The sequence below is a fragment of the Callithrix jacchus genome, chromosome 18, assembly GCF_049354715.1.
Source record: "Callithrix jacchus isolate 240 chromosome 18, calJac240_pri, whole genome shotgun sequence".
NCBI classification, from domain to species: Eukaryota; Metazoa; Chordata; class Mammalia; order Primates; family Cebidae; genus Callithrix; species Callithrix jacchus.
In genome coordinates, this window is record NC_133519.1 from 42,968,794 (window position 1) to 42,982,962 (window position 14,169).

A 14,169-nucleotide genomic window follows, 5' to 3' on the forward strand; every position below is an offset into this window, starting at 1 on the left:
CAAAATTGAGAAAACAACCAAAAGCGGGGAATTGTTAAGGAAAACTAAATACGGCCTGAGAAGGATTCCGTACTTCTATATTTGAGTCCTTGTGGATGAACTGTAACCTTGCTTAATAGTCAGACAAAACTGAAAACCTAACTTAGTAGTATGCACCAGTAATAATGGCTGAGTGTTGGCCAATCCCAGCAGCCACACTTCAACCACTCATCAACTGCTGAATGTTCAAACTGTGTTGAAATAAGGCAAATCCCAAGCTGTAACCAATCTCACTGTTTCTGTACCTCACTTCCAATTTCTGGATGTCACATGACCTTTTTTGTCTATAAACCTGTTCTGACCATGAGGCACCCCTGGAGGGAGTCTCTGTGAATCTGCCGTGATTCTGGGATCTGCCTGATTCTCAAATGGTTTGTTGCTCAGTTAAACTCCTTTAAATTTAATTTGTCTGAAGTTTTTTTTAAAAAATCAGATCTCTTATCATGAGACTATATTTTTGAAAACAAACCAACAATGTTCTATAAATGAGGATATATACTTGCATGAACAAAGAAAAACTATGGGAAAAATATATACCAAGCTATTTCTATTAGTTAATTCAGGGAGTTGGGAATAGGGATTGCCTAGGAGTCTGGGTTGGAGTAGGATTAGTGGGTATCAGTCATGGTGATTAAGTTTGCCTTGATATATATTTCAGTGTGTTGTTTCACTTGTACAAACAAGTTATTATTTTTCTAACTTGAAAACCATCAATAAAAATATCAGGTAGATGGATGGATGAATAGATGGATGAATTGGGTGTCTGAATGAATGGAAAAAAGGCTGAATAAATGGAGGGAAGGGCAGAAGAATGGAAGCAAAAAAAGAAGGGAGGAAGGGAGGGAGAAATGGCAGGTGAAGCCTCATAGAAAAGACAGCCAGGCAGACCATTCACGCCCAGCTCCTCAGCTTTGTATCCTACCTCCTTTAGCTGGACACTGTCTTTGGTGGTCTGGAAGTTCTGGCTGAGTTCATCCACTTCTTTTTCAAAGAGTACACGTACTTCACTGAATCCCGAGCTCACTGGTCCCATGAGCTCCTCCAGGATGGATGCCAGGAATGGCTGCACACTCTCTGCACAGCTTTTCTCTGCTGGCTCAGCCACCATTGCTGGGGTAGGAAATAGATTTTTTTTAAAAACCGTGACGCAGGGTAAAACTGGGTTTGTGGGCACTGGACCTAGACCAGAGCTGAATGGTGCCCCATGGAGCCATTTAACAGCAAGGCAAGCTCAAGTGCCCTTGATAGACTAGTACAACAACCCCAGTGCCTGTGGTCACAAGAAAGGAAAACCACTGGACCCTTTTGAGAACTGTAACAAACCTATCCATGTCCCAAGCTTTCCTCTGCCCTGGGATAAGATGCATTTTTCTGCTTGGTCCCTCTGAACATCCAACTCTTCATATAATAAAGAAAAGGCTGGTGATCCACCTATCTACTGTCAATCACCATCATTAAATATGCACAGTTTGTTTTCTAAAAACACAATTTATTGTTTTAATTCAGTTCTCTAGGAGTTAATTGCTCAATATAATTCCATCCCCTTCTCCTCACCAAAATACTTTTTAAGAACTCCAGTACATTCTTTTCTTGAGCCATTGGAACCAAATTTCATTCAGTTTGCCACCCTACCTCCTGTCCCCGTTCCTAATTAAAACAAGACAAAACAAAATCACAACATGTTTTTCTGATCAAGACAACATGCTTAGTGACACAAATGTAGAGGACATTTTGATCATGAAGAGGAATGAAAAAATGTCCCCATAATTCTACTCCCCAGAGGAAAGTACTGCTCTTTGATTTAGAAGAGGGTGAACACAGTGAAGCTCCTGGTCCAGTCCAGGTAGCACATGGAAACCTGCATTGTTTTCAGAGCAGAGGTGATTCTCATGATCAGCCAAGAAACCACAATGGAGTGAAGGAGGCCAGAGCTGGAAGAAGCCTGAGCTCGCTCCACAGACTGGAAGAAGCCTGAGCTCGCTCCACAGACTGGAAGGCCAGCTTTGTGAATGTAGGCAGGTCACAGGGCCTTGTCATAGAATCACAGAACGAAGAACAGAAGCACAAATGGGGCTGATGTCCAGTCTCTCCACTTTACAGATGGAAAAACTGAGGCCTGGAGATGTTCAATGACGCCACAAATGTCACAGCCTAATTTGCAGGAGCAGGGCTACCATTCAAGTATCTTTCTTAAGTTCTTCTTGGCAATTTGCGTACAGTAAGATGAATGGTCTTGTTCTTATTTCAACTGGCAGAAATATTTCACAGAGTTATGCAGGGCCAGATCATGGCCTCTTATTCTGAGAATCTGAAATGATGAATCCTATGAATATTACAAATCACTTATAAATATTTGGGATGTAAAATATTACACAGTTCATAACATTATTAAGGAAAAAAACCTTTCAATTGTATGATCCAAACATGACACCATCTAAGAGTCTTCTAAAAATTACTTGCTTGACACTAAAGCGTAAAACTGTTTGTCAGGAGAATAAATTAATTATTAGTTAATTAACTTTAAAGAAAGGAAGTATTTGAAAAGCAGCCAATTGAAATTTCGGAACAATGCTGAATATGAGTAACAGACAATAAACATCTAGCAGCAGCTGGCAGATTTTACCTGCTAGGTGGGGCCGAGATAGGCACAGGAGGGCCGTGGGAGGGAACATTCCTCTCTGCCCTCTCTCTCTCTATCCCTACTTTCCACAGTATGCTCCCATCCCCTCTCTGCACCTTTATTCAATGTTCCTTTACCTTGCCTTCCTTCCTCTACCTCTGCTCGTAAACATCCTACTCCTCTCTTCAAAGCCCAGTTTAAATTTCACTGTAACCTCCTGGAACCCCTGCACGGCTTCCTGAGTTGTGGTCTGCAGGTGTTTCCATATGGGCTGGATAAGTTCCACGTCCCATTCGTGTATGTGCTGCTATTTTTCCTTTGAGATGGAGTTTTGCTCTTGTTGCCCAGGCTGAAGTGCAATGGCGTGATCTCGGCTCACCGCAAACTCCGCCTCCCAGGTTCAAGTGATTCTCGTGCCTCAGCCTCCTGAGTAGCTGGGATTACAGGCATGCATCACCACACCTGGCTAATTTTTGTATTTTTTTTTTTAGTAGAGATGGGGTTTCTCTATGTTAGTCAGGCTGGTCCCGAACTCCCGACCTCAGGTGATCTGCCCACCTCGGCCTCCCAAAGTGCTGGGATTATAGGCATGAGCCACCACACCTGGCTGTGCTGCTATTTTTCAAGCAGGCAGAGATGCTGCTGTGATGCATATGTGTTTGACACATTAATTGATAAGCCTTACTGAAGTGAAGGAAGGAGCTGAACAGAGTGATGATGCCTGAAAGGTGAGGGCCAGAGGTGGGTTTGGAGCCCAACTCTCCCACAACTAGCTCTGGAATCTCAGAAAGTTACTGAATTTCTACCTCAGCATTTTCATCTGTAAAATGGAGATAATAAAAGCAATTATGATGAGGATTAAGTGAGTTTCTGTATTAAAAGTGCTTACAACTCTGGAAGTGGCCCCTTGGAAGGACCCAGTAACTGTTAGCTCTTATTGTATCTGCTGGCATTGGTATTTTTTCCAGGCCCCCAACACTAGACCTGTGCTCTCATTATGAGGGGCCCATGTGGACTTCTTGAGGTTGAAATGGGATTGATGCTCACATGGGGACCACTGTGCTCTTTGTTCCTGCCTCTGGTGGGAACATGTTTTTCCTTCTGTTTCAGCATCTGTGACATGCTTTGTATCCTCCTCTCCTTGTAAAATCACATGGTCTCCTTTGAATCATTCTAGCCATTGTACTCAGCAGAAATAGAATAAATGCTTATTGAATGAATAAATAATTGTGCAGCAGAACTAAATTTCAGGGGCTTTACTCCCAAGAGTCACATGGGAGGAAATGGAGAGATCACCATTTAATACTCCCCAGGTTTTTTTTTTTTTTGGAAATCCAAAGCCTTTTATTAATATAGCCTAAGGTAAACTTCCTTGTTTTAAAGGTGGAGCACTGGATGCCTGGTTAAAATGTGTTTGTGGTATTTCATTTTATTTATTTATTTATTTATTTATTTATTTATTTATCTGGGGGCTTTCTGGCAAAAACTGGAAAGCCTGCTTGACAAATTCTAAACGAGCTGTAACACTGATATTCCATTGAAAAGGACTTGATCATTACTTCCTTTTAAGGCTTCTTTTAGAAAATAAATACTGATCCCAGGCAAAATCTTTTTCCATCATATATGGATACACCAGAGCCAAAGAGATTTAAGCAAAGGAGGACGATTTAATTTCAGTCATGAGAATGGCTGTGGTTAGGCCCAAATTAGCCCAGATAGAACAAATTTTGCCACAGGAGTTGAGCACTGGCAGTTTTAAGTAGTACAGAGTCTTTAAATATATGGCCAACTCTAGATTAGTTATAAGCTAATGGAGGAATAAGAGACGCAAATAGTAGAAAACATCAAATACTCTGAAATTAATGTAGGGCTGGCTTTGGAAAGGATGGCATAAATAGATACACAGAGATACACAGACACACACACCCGTGCTGGAGCTGGGCCTCCTCTAACCTCCTCCCAGCAGGACCTGTGCTAAGAACCCTGAAGCAAGCTGGGCTGCAGCGGAAAGGGGGTCTGAACTACAGAGGATAATCCACAAAGCAGACAGCCCAGAGACTCAAGCCTCCTGAGCACAGGAATAGGGTGTTCCTTGGTCACTGCTAAAGCTCCATTGTCTGGCTTGGAAAGCACTTAGTGAATAGTTTCTAATGAATGAATGAGTGAGTGAGTGAATAATCCGGTAACTCTCTAAGAAGACTGTCCATAAACAATCACAGGTGAGCCTGCAAGCTTCTCCTCTGAAGTGACACTAGGTGTGGTGGGTGTGTTGGGGTATAAAGGCCCCAGATAGAATGGAGAACCATAGAATTTCATTCTGCAGGATTTCTTAGAGGCCATCTAAGGCCTCTTGTATAGGAATAGGTAAACTGTTTTCTGTAAAGGACCAAATAGTAAATATTTGTGCCTTTATGGTCTATAAGGTCTCCATTCCAACCATTCACTTCTGCTGTTGCAGCACAAAAGCAGCCACAGATAATATGCACGTGAATGTGCCTGGCTGTGTGCCAATAAAACATTATTTACAAAAACAGGTGGTGGCCTGATACAGCTCAAGGGCTTCAGTTTACCAACCCCACTCCTGTGGATCCTCCTAGTTTCAGAGGAGGACACTGAGGTAATTAGAAGTTGAGTGACCTCCCCAAGTATGCATGGATTGGCTAATATTGGAGTTGGGGCTACAAACCCACATTTATTGGGTTTGTAGTGTCAACAGGTATGACTCTAAGCCAAAATTTTAGGTTTTCCTGTTAGAGGAAAATCCATGTATTCATTGATTTGAATATTCACTGAGAGTCTGTATATGCCTGGCATGGCACCAGGCCTTGGCTGTACTTGAGTAAACCTGGGTGACATGGCTCAGCTCTTTGAGAGCTTATAGCAGAGAGGAGGCAGGGCAGAAGCCAGTCTAATTCAGTATCAGGAGGGCTACAATGGGACTTGGGAGTGCAGGCAGTATCGGAATACACAGGCACTGCCAAAGGCAAGAAGCAAACCTTCCTCTGTGTCCATGAAGTTTCCACAGGAAGGTGCAGGCCCCTAATGGTACCTCCAGCATGCTCCTGTTGCAGCTGTGATCACCTCCTCCCAGTTTCTTAAGTTTAATTATCCTCTGAAACCATGCATTCCTGCTACATGGTGGATCCCTGTGTGTACAGCTTATTTAATTAGTAAGAACATGGATTATCTCCACTGACCTTTGATCTTTCCAATTAAATAGTTCTTTGAGTTTACAATCTGATCCATGTCAGAACGGATTGTTCCTTCCAGGCCTTTTGTCAGAGCTCTGCATTCCTCCTTCAAGGCACTTAATCCTTCTGAAACTTGATGCTGAACCAGGGTGTAGGCCTCCTCGAGGAGCTGCAACAGGGAATAACACATAAATCAGGGCTCTGTCATGTGTAAGCACCGATGGACTCAAGTAGAGGGAGGAGCCTTCATCACAGACCATCATAACATAAACAGAACTGCACACACATTGTAATTTTTCTTTCAATGTTGGAGTCTGTTTGGATTAGTCTTCATGTAAATGAGATTGAGTAGGTTTGAGGTAGGCATTTCTACACTCAGGGAAGGAATTATCAAACAACTACAAATGCCCTAAAAGAAAAGGGAAGGGAATGTTCCCATTTTGAGTAGCTCAGCTGTGGTGCAAAACCATTGCGTACACCAAGCCAGGTCCTCTTTCTGTCGTTCTTCTTCCCCTTCATCTTAGGCAGCAGGTCTGTCTGAAGAGTGGGCAGGAGCTCCTCCATCACCAGGTTACTCAGGATCTGCACAGCAGAAGACAGCCCAGAGTCAGTCAGTCAGTGATGGCTACATCTGAACATCAGGCCAACTAGAGAAGTCCTGATTAGCTGTCCCTGTCCTAGACCAGAAGAACTCTGTAGTAGGTTAACAGTGTAACCTACTACAGAGGCCACAGAAATCCCAACTAAGACAATCTTAGAGGCTGAACATTCTTAAACATCGACAAGGAACAGTAACATCTGCTGATATTCTCCCCTTGTTTTCCCAATGAAAATAACAACTTCCCCAATTTCAAATTTCACATATTCAAATTTGTGATGTTGATCATGTTGGGGTCACCACCTGCCAGGGTCTGCCTACAGACCCCAGCCGTACCACAGATGAATAAATGCACTCACATACAGAATACAGTGAGGGAGTGGGTTGAGGGGTTGTGAGCTTCTCACAGAGAGAGATCACAGCTGTGAGACACCCATTAGCTTGCCCTCTCCCCATTTATTTAGTATAGATTTAATAACAGAGGCTTTAAGTCAATACACTTAATAGAGAAGGTTTAAAGGTCAGGTTCTGTTGCTTAAAGCAAACTCTATGAATTGATAATATCCTTGGTTAACCTCCCCACAAGAGGGCCATCCAGCTCAAAGTTTAGTTTCACGACCACATGAGTAAACAAGTTAATTAGGTAAACTCCCCCACATATCCTAGCTATTTGCCTTACTTATTAACTAAATGTAAAGGGGATTTAGGCTACCTTCAGCAGAAACTACTACTGAAACTATGAAAAAACCCTTCCAAAAGGCTTTGAAACTATATTCTATAAACTTTCTCTACTATTTCTCCCTTAATATTTTTACTATCATCCTGAGGGGATTCCTAAATAAACTAGAAGAACTTAGAGGGTAGAGTAAAATGGAAGATTTCAATAAGGGATAAACACGTCTTTAGTAAAATCATGAAGTGAATGCTAGGCTTGGTTTTGGTGGCTTGAGTCTTGGTCTGTGTTCCCTGGGACTGTCATTCCCCCTAAGCCCCTTCATGATCAAGGTATCGAAGTATCTTCATGCTCTTAGTTCCTACTGTCCCCTGAGCCCCATCATCATCCTCTTTAATGTTTAGAAAAAGAAGGGAGGAGCCGTGTGAAGAAGTGAGAATGAGCCTGGACCAAACAGACCCCATGTACCACTGTATCCCACCATGCATTGCCTTCATCCAGCACTGGAGAAAGGCTGAGGGGATGCTCCAGGAGATACAGCCACACTGAAGGGTAAACCACAAAGAAGATCTGCAAGGTTGTCTGCTAGACCTGCTCTTCCAAAGCCAGAACCCAAGCCTCAAAAGGCCCCTGCAAAGAAGGAAGAGAAGGCACACAAAAGGAGAAAATGGAAAGGCTGGTGCTGGCAAGGAGGGAAATAATCCCACAGCAAATGAAGACGCCAGAACAGACCAAGCACAGAAAGCTGTCGGTGCTGGAGACACCAGGGGAAGCGTGTGCATTTCTGGTAACTGTGTACTTCTGGTGACTGTACATTTTGAAATACTGTTTTTTAAAATGGAGTTTTATAAAAATGCAGAATGTTGTCTTACTTTTCTTAAAGCTATGTTATTATCACACAGAATATTTCATTGTTTTTGGAGGAGGGGGCATATGTCACTAATAGAATGTGCCTGAAGCTGGACTGATGTGGGGAAACACCTTTCTTTCCAGTTTTGAGAAACTTCCTCTTGGCTCTCAGAAGGGGATTCCCTGACATTGACACACATTACCTTGGCAGAAACATCTTACGATGTGGAAAAACAAAAATTCTTTTTTATTTCCTCTTCTCCCTCTCTGCCTTTCGTATGGTCTCAACTTCCTTAAACCCAGACACCTGTTGGACCTGACAACTAAAATTAGTTAGCAGTCAGGGGTCATCTGGACCATCCAGTCACCCGTATTGAGAGGACATCTCTCAAAAGAACAGCAGTTCCTTTTTTAGACTGTGGATTTCCAGACTGATGATTGTGCCATTTTCATTTCATGTCCTGAAAGTCAAGATTGGCTCACGAAAAGTTGTCAAACAACATGCTACATGTGAAATGTCAACCCTCACTGCAATCAAGAGTCTAAGCAAATTATTTCATTGGGCTTTATACAGCTTTCTGATGTTGGTGTATTGAAGAAGAGAGTTTGGAAATTGTTGTATACTACTATGATTGTGTGCTCATGTCCTGCCTAATACACTATGATTGCTTATAAAAAGCATCTTTAGACAGGGGGATGGAGACAGCAAACCACCATGGCATGAGTGTACCTACTCAACAATCCTGCAAGATCTGCACCAGATCTTAAAGTACTTTAATATCCCAGAACTTAAAGTACAATTTTAAAAAAGCATGTTTAATAAGGCTGGATACAGTTTAAAAAAGGAAAAAGAAGAGAATCACAAATATTTTTGGAACAATCAAACATTTGAAGCATTTATGGGAGGGGTGTGAGATAATTAATGGAGACTGGAACAAATAAAAAAAGGAAAACTAAAAAAAAAAAAAAAATGGGAGGGAGTGTCTAAACTTTTCAGGTGTTTTTAAAAAACGTGTTCCCACATCGCTCCTAAAATTTTGCTGGGATAAATTAAACTATTTCTTGTGAATCTGAGCAGTATTCTACACATCCACTCATGCTCCTGGCCCCTCCTTCTTTACCCCCGTCCCTGAACTGCAGCAGCTTTGCTGTTCAGATTCACTTTCACCATGAATCTTTTGAGGCCCATAGCTCAGCTTGCAATCACAGTCTGCACACTAAGATTTACAAACGGGGCAAGCATTATTTTAAGAAAGGAAGCAGGCAGAAAAGCAGAGAATCACTTGAAGCCTCTGTTTTATGAGTTTGAAATAATATGTGTCCAAAATAACTGATCTTTCACTTCTCATGAAAATTCAAATTATGCTTTGGGAATTAAGGAAGATTTGCTCTGAGATCACTGGTCAGCCTCATGCTGGTGGAAATGCTCATGAGCTCATTCGATCTTGCCTGTAATCAGGGCTCTGTCACAGCAGGGTGTAATGCTTTTGCTGAACCAAACAGAAACACTCTCAGGACAGAGACTGATGAGCCATCCAGCTCACTGTGCCTGCAGGTTGCTGGGAGAGAAGGTGCTCACTTCAGGGCAGCAAGTGGAGCTCCTGCCATCTGACATGTGGATCTGCCTGGTGTGACAAAGGTTATGGTGGGGACAGGATTTCCATTAGCCCTGGTAATTCACTGGTGGAGATGTTTTTGACCTTTCTTCACCATTCTCTGGGGGCAGTCGAGAGATGAATCACTATTTTCTGCGGAGTTTAAGAGGAACCTAACGTGCAAAACTCCATGGAAATTAGCAGGTCCAACAATTATTGAAAGTAATGGCAAAAACTGCAATTACTTTTGCACCAACCTAATAGATTCAGTGGGTAATTAATAGTCCACCAGCTGACCCTTCTCGATGGGATAAGTTCTTGTTTGAAACACGTCTGCCCAAACTGTGGTATGGGAAGAGTGAGCCAAGAGGAACCGAGACCAATGCCAGAATTTAAAATCAGTGGGTTGACATTTTGAAATCCAAGGGCCTTGAGAATTGTCCCAATTCATCCTTTTGCAGAGATTGGTAGAATTTTAGCTTAAGTGTGAAATGGGTTTGAAAATATAAAAATGTATATAAAGGCCAAAGAAAAATAATGTTCCATTTGGGTGGGCTTAGAGTTTCTTTAGTCTTTCCCACACAATGTTCCAAGAAATTTGGTTCTAGTTTACAACTTAGGGAAATAAAGGAAATATGTCTGGGAAGAAAAAGAAGGAGTGGGAATGGGTTCCAAGCAGGGGGTGATATGGTTTGGCTATGTCCCCATCTAAATCTCGTCTTGAATCGTAGTTCCTACAATTCCCATATGTTGTGGGAGGGACTTGGTGGGAGATAATTGAATCTTGGGGCAGTTTCTCCCAAACTCTTCTCATGGTGGTGAATAAGTCTCACTGGAGCTGATGATTTTAAAGGTGGTTTCCTTTTTCACTTGGCTCTTATTCTCTCTTGTCTGCTGCTACGTAAGACATGCCTTTCACCTTCTGCCATGATTGTGAGGCCTTAACGGCAACAAGGAACTGTCAGTCCATTAAGCCTCTTTTTCTTTATACATTACCCAGTCTCGGGTATGTCTTTTTCAGCCACATGAAAACAGACTAATACAGCAGGGGAGTGGGGCTCAGGGAATAGCCACAGGGCAGCAGAGCCTCTGGGTGCTGAAGCTCAAGTGTGTCTCATCCCAACCACCATCTTCACCCTCCAACCTTCAGCCCCACCCTGCCCTGACTGAGTGCTGCCTCTCACCTCCCCAGAGCCCACTCTGGCATTCCCTACCATGGTCTGCCTCCACAAGCAGAGTATGAAGTCTTTGGGCTCTTTTTGAGAAAGTAACTAATCTAATAAATCATAATAATGAAGGAATTCCCTAACTTCCTCCCCTCAGAATAGTATCCACTGAATATTAACATAAGCAACCTAAGAATATCACTTTAGTTTTTTTTTTTTTAAATGGGGAGTGGTGGCTAGGGGAGTGTTTGCATACTTAACTGATAGGACTTAGAGATTTAAAAATTCTATCACTCCTATAAGAAACTAAGCATGTCACTAGGTTGATCAAAACCAAGAAACCCAGATCACCTCTTGAAGGTAACACCACAGTGCTTCCTTTCAGATGCTGAGCTGTGAGGAAGGTGTGACATCTAGAGAGACCACCCTCCTTCCTGAGACAGGCCCCATGGTCTCACCAGGCTGCTGGCCCAGGCCCCTTGTGTTACTGAGTGGCCATGGGTGAAAGAATCCACTCTAGAGGGGTCACATTCAAGATCTTTCAGTAAAAGACAACTCTGGAGCATATGGACAAGGCTTAAAATATGTGGGTAGTTCTTTAATTTTTTTTATTTTTTTGGTCTTGAAACTGTTCTGTGGGAATTATGAGCTGTTCTTTAGCCCATCTGGGTATTTTAAAAGCAAATAATAAATATACCACATAATGAGAGATATTTTACAGTTGCAAAGCCCTTTCCCTCATGATCTCATTTGATATATTTATATCGACAAGTAGAAAATATGTTGATGTTTTTACTGACATACAAATATTTTCACCTCAACAGTCTGACAGGCAAGTTATTCTGAGATAGTTGCTTTGCCTGGAAACTTGCCTAAAATAACCATCGCCACGAGGGCCTTCCACACTTGCCGTGTGAGTCATTACTACAAAGGTAATGGAACAAGGCTGGAAGTCTGAATGCGGGTCCCTAGGGTAGAGGGGTTCAGGACAGGATTATGATAAAGGTTTTAGCAGACAGGAAGAAAAAATGCAAATAAACCCAAGGCTTTAAACAAAAGATGTCATTTCTCCAACTCGGTTATGCTATACCATATGCCACACCATTTCCTTTAACCACTTGGTGGCTTCTTCGGGTCCCCAGCCTCTTTTTTCTATGAGTCTTAGGGTAGACACTGCTTTAGTGTTATGCTCCATGTCTTAGAGTCTGTGGGGAATCTTAATCCTTACCTGGCCCCACACAGGAAGCTTTGGAAGCCATTTCCTTTTACCAGCTTCTCCAAGCTGGTTTAAATGCATTTCTGTAACAGACTAGCTTTGTGACTTCAGCTGACTGCTCTGAATGTTCTTTTTCTCACCTGGAGGGTGCTGGACAAATAATCCTGAAATGCCTCTCCAGCACTCACATTTTATGAGTCTGTTATTTTGCCAAAACACTTAAATTCTGGGAGGAGCAAAACCACTTTTTTTGTTTTTTTGGTTTTTCTTTGAGACAAGGTCTCACTCTGTTTCCCAGTGCAGTGGCACAGTCACCGCTCACTACATCCTTGAACTCCTGGGCTCAAACGATCTTACTGTCTTGCCTCCCAAGTAGCTGGGATTATAGGCATGCGCCCCTATGGCCAGCTAATTTTGTATTTTTTTTAGTAGAGACGGGGTTTCTCCATGCTGGTTAGGCTAGTCTTGAGCTCCCAACCTCAAGTGATCTACCCGCCTTGGCCTCCCAAAGTGCTAGAGTTACAGGCATGAGCCACCACGCCCAGCCCAAAAGATAGCATTCTTAAATATCATGTTACTTTATGTAAATCTGCCCATATCCAGCCTTCTCTTCTTGGCTGAAGCAGCCATGTGACTGACGTCATCATGGAGGCTAGGATCACATCATAAAGCATAGTTTCCTTTGGAGATTTATAAAACTGTCCCTGGGATCAAGCCCACCGAAGTGCTCAGGCCATGACTGGCATCTAATCAGGGTCATGAGAAGTTATAATGTACCACAGGCGGCAGAAAACTAGAAAAGGTAAATGAAACATATAGAAAACTGTCTTATGCTTTGAATTTGTTTTTTTCATTACTTCATTTACATATAATTCAAAAAAGACAGTGCATGCCAAATACTTCTCCAACTGCATCTCACTTGTCACAATGCTGCAAGGTAAACATTATTATTCTTATTATTTTCCAGGGGAGTAATCTGAGACTGAAAGAGGTTAAGTTGGCATGACTTAAGTTCAAGCTTCATGACCCTAACTAAAGCCCTGTCATACAATTTGCACTATTACTCACTACTCACACTTGATTCTGGTGTGGAAGCGCAAGGTCATTTGAAAGAGTAATTCTTTTCATAGAAAACAGTAGAGGCAGCTCTTTCCACTGTAGTTGCCATGTTTTTGGCTTCCCTATGTCATGCCCAGTCTGGTGGTCTTGGTGGTGGGTGCCCAGTAGTTTGCTGACCAATGCTTCCAGACATGAGAGAGATGGCCTTTGGAACCACATCTTCCATACTTGCAACTTTTTTGTTTGATTGTTTAATAAAACGACCCTGACTTCCTACTACCCAAACACCCAAACATAGACAGAATCCAAAATGTTGAGCCCCATGTTACCTGGATTTCATCCCCAGTGATCATTTCCCAGGAGCCATAGTGACCCTTCTCCTGTCGGAAAAATTGCACAGCTTCTAAAAAGGCTTGGGCTTCAAATGTCATCTGCTTCATGTAATCTAAAGAAAAGATAAAGGGGCATTGAGCAAGGTAAAACACTCTACATTTCCCCATAGCTCTTCAAGTGCAATGGCTCAGAGACCTAGCATTATCTGAACATGAGAATCCATGGAATTATGAGACACAGAGAAAGTTAAGCAAGTACTGAATTCAAAGTTAATTTGCAGGTGAGGTATACGTCACATTACTGGTTCATTGTCTAGCTGATAAATTCTATCAGTTACTGAGCATGCTGATTAGGACTGGAAACAGTCCCATCTCCCTTACCCTCTCTTGTACATGCTTCCCTATCCACCCACAGGCAGTCAGGACTTTATGCCACCAGCTGTGACACCGCACTCAGGCAGACTGTCCCTTAAAAGCGCTTCTTGTGTTCAAAGTATATCCTTCCAGTTTCCCAACCAAAACTCCAATTTCTCTGTGACGTGATATCAGCTTTCAATACAACATGCATCAACACAGCATGCAAATTTATGCAAATGAAGATATAATTGCTAAGCCTTACAAAGCAGGATGATGTTCATCTAATCACTTTACATATTTCATTGAAACCTCACAAAAACCCTTGAGAAGAATAGTATTATCCTCATTTTACAGACAAGGAGACTGAGGCACAGAAAGATGAATTAATTGCCTAGCTCATATAGCTAGTGAGTGGCAGAGCCCAGGTGTGAAAGGTGGTCTGACCTCAGAGCTTGTCTCTAGCCATGACACTAT

The 14,169-nt window shown here is 42.4% G+C and overlaps 1 protein-coding gene and 1 non-coding gene across 3 annotated transcripts in view; both read right to left on the bottom strand.

Moving 5' to 3' along the window:
* NIBAN1 (niban apoptosis regulator 1) overlaps positions 1-14,169 on the bottom strand; it is a 153,077-nt gene that overhangs the window by 21,395 nt on the left and 117,513 nt on the right. For both annotated transcript variants that reach the window (XM_035279523.3, XM_035279524.3), the window contains 4 exons: positions 13,336-13,451; positions 6,328-6,432; positions 5,857-6,019; positions 962-1,149 (listed from right to left, as the gene is read on the bottom strand). In XM_035279523.3, the coding sequence (XP_035135414.3) occupies positions 962-1,149; positions 5,857-6,019; positions 6,328-6,432; positions 13,336-13,451 (572 nt within the window). The remainder of the gene's footprint in view (positions 1-961; positions 1,150-5,856; positions 6,020-6,327; positions 6,433-13,335; positions 13,452-14,169) is intronic.
* Positions 4,127-4,188, bottom strand: LOC118149334 (U7 small nuclear RNA). The gene has a single exon (XR_004736719.1). It is a non-coding gene; the product is annotated as a U7 small nuclear RNA (small nuclear RNA).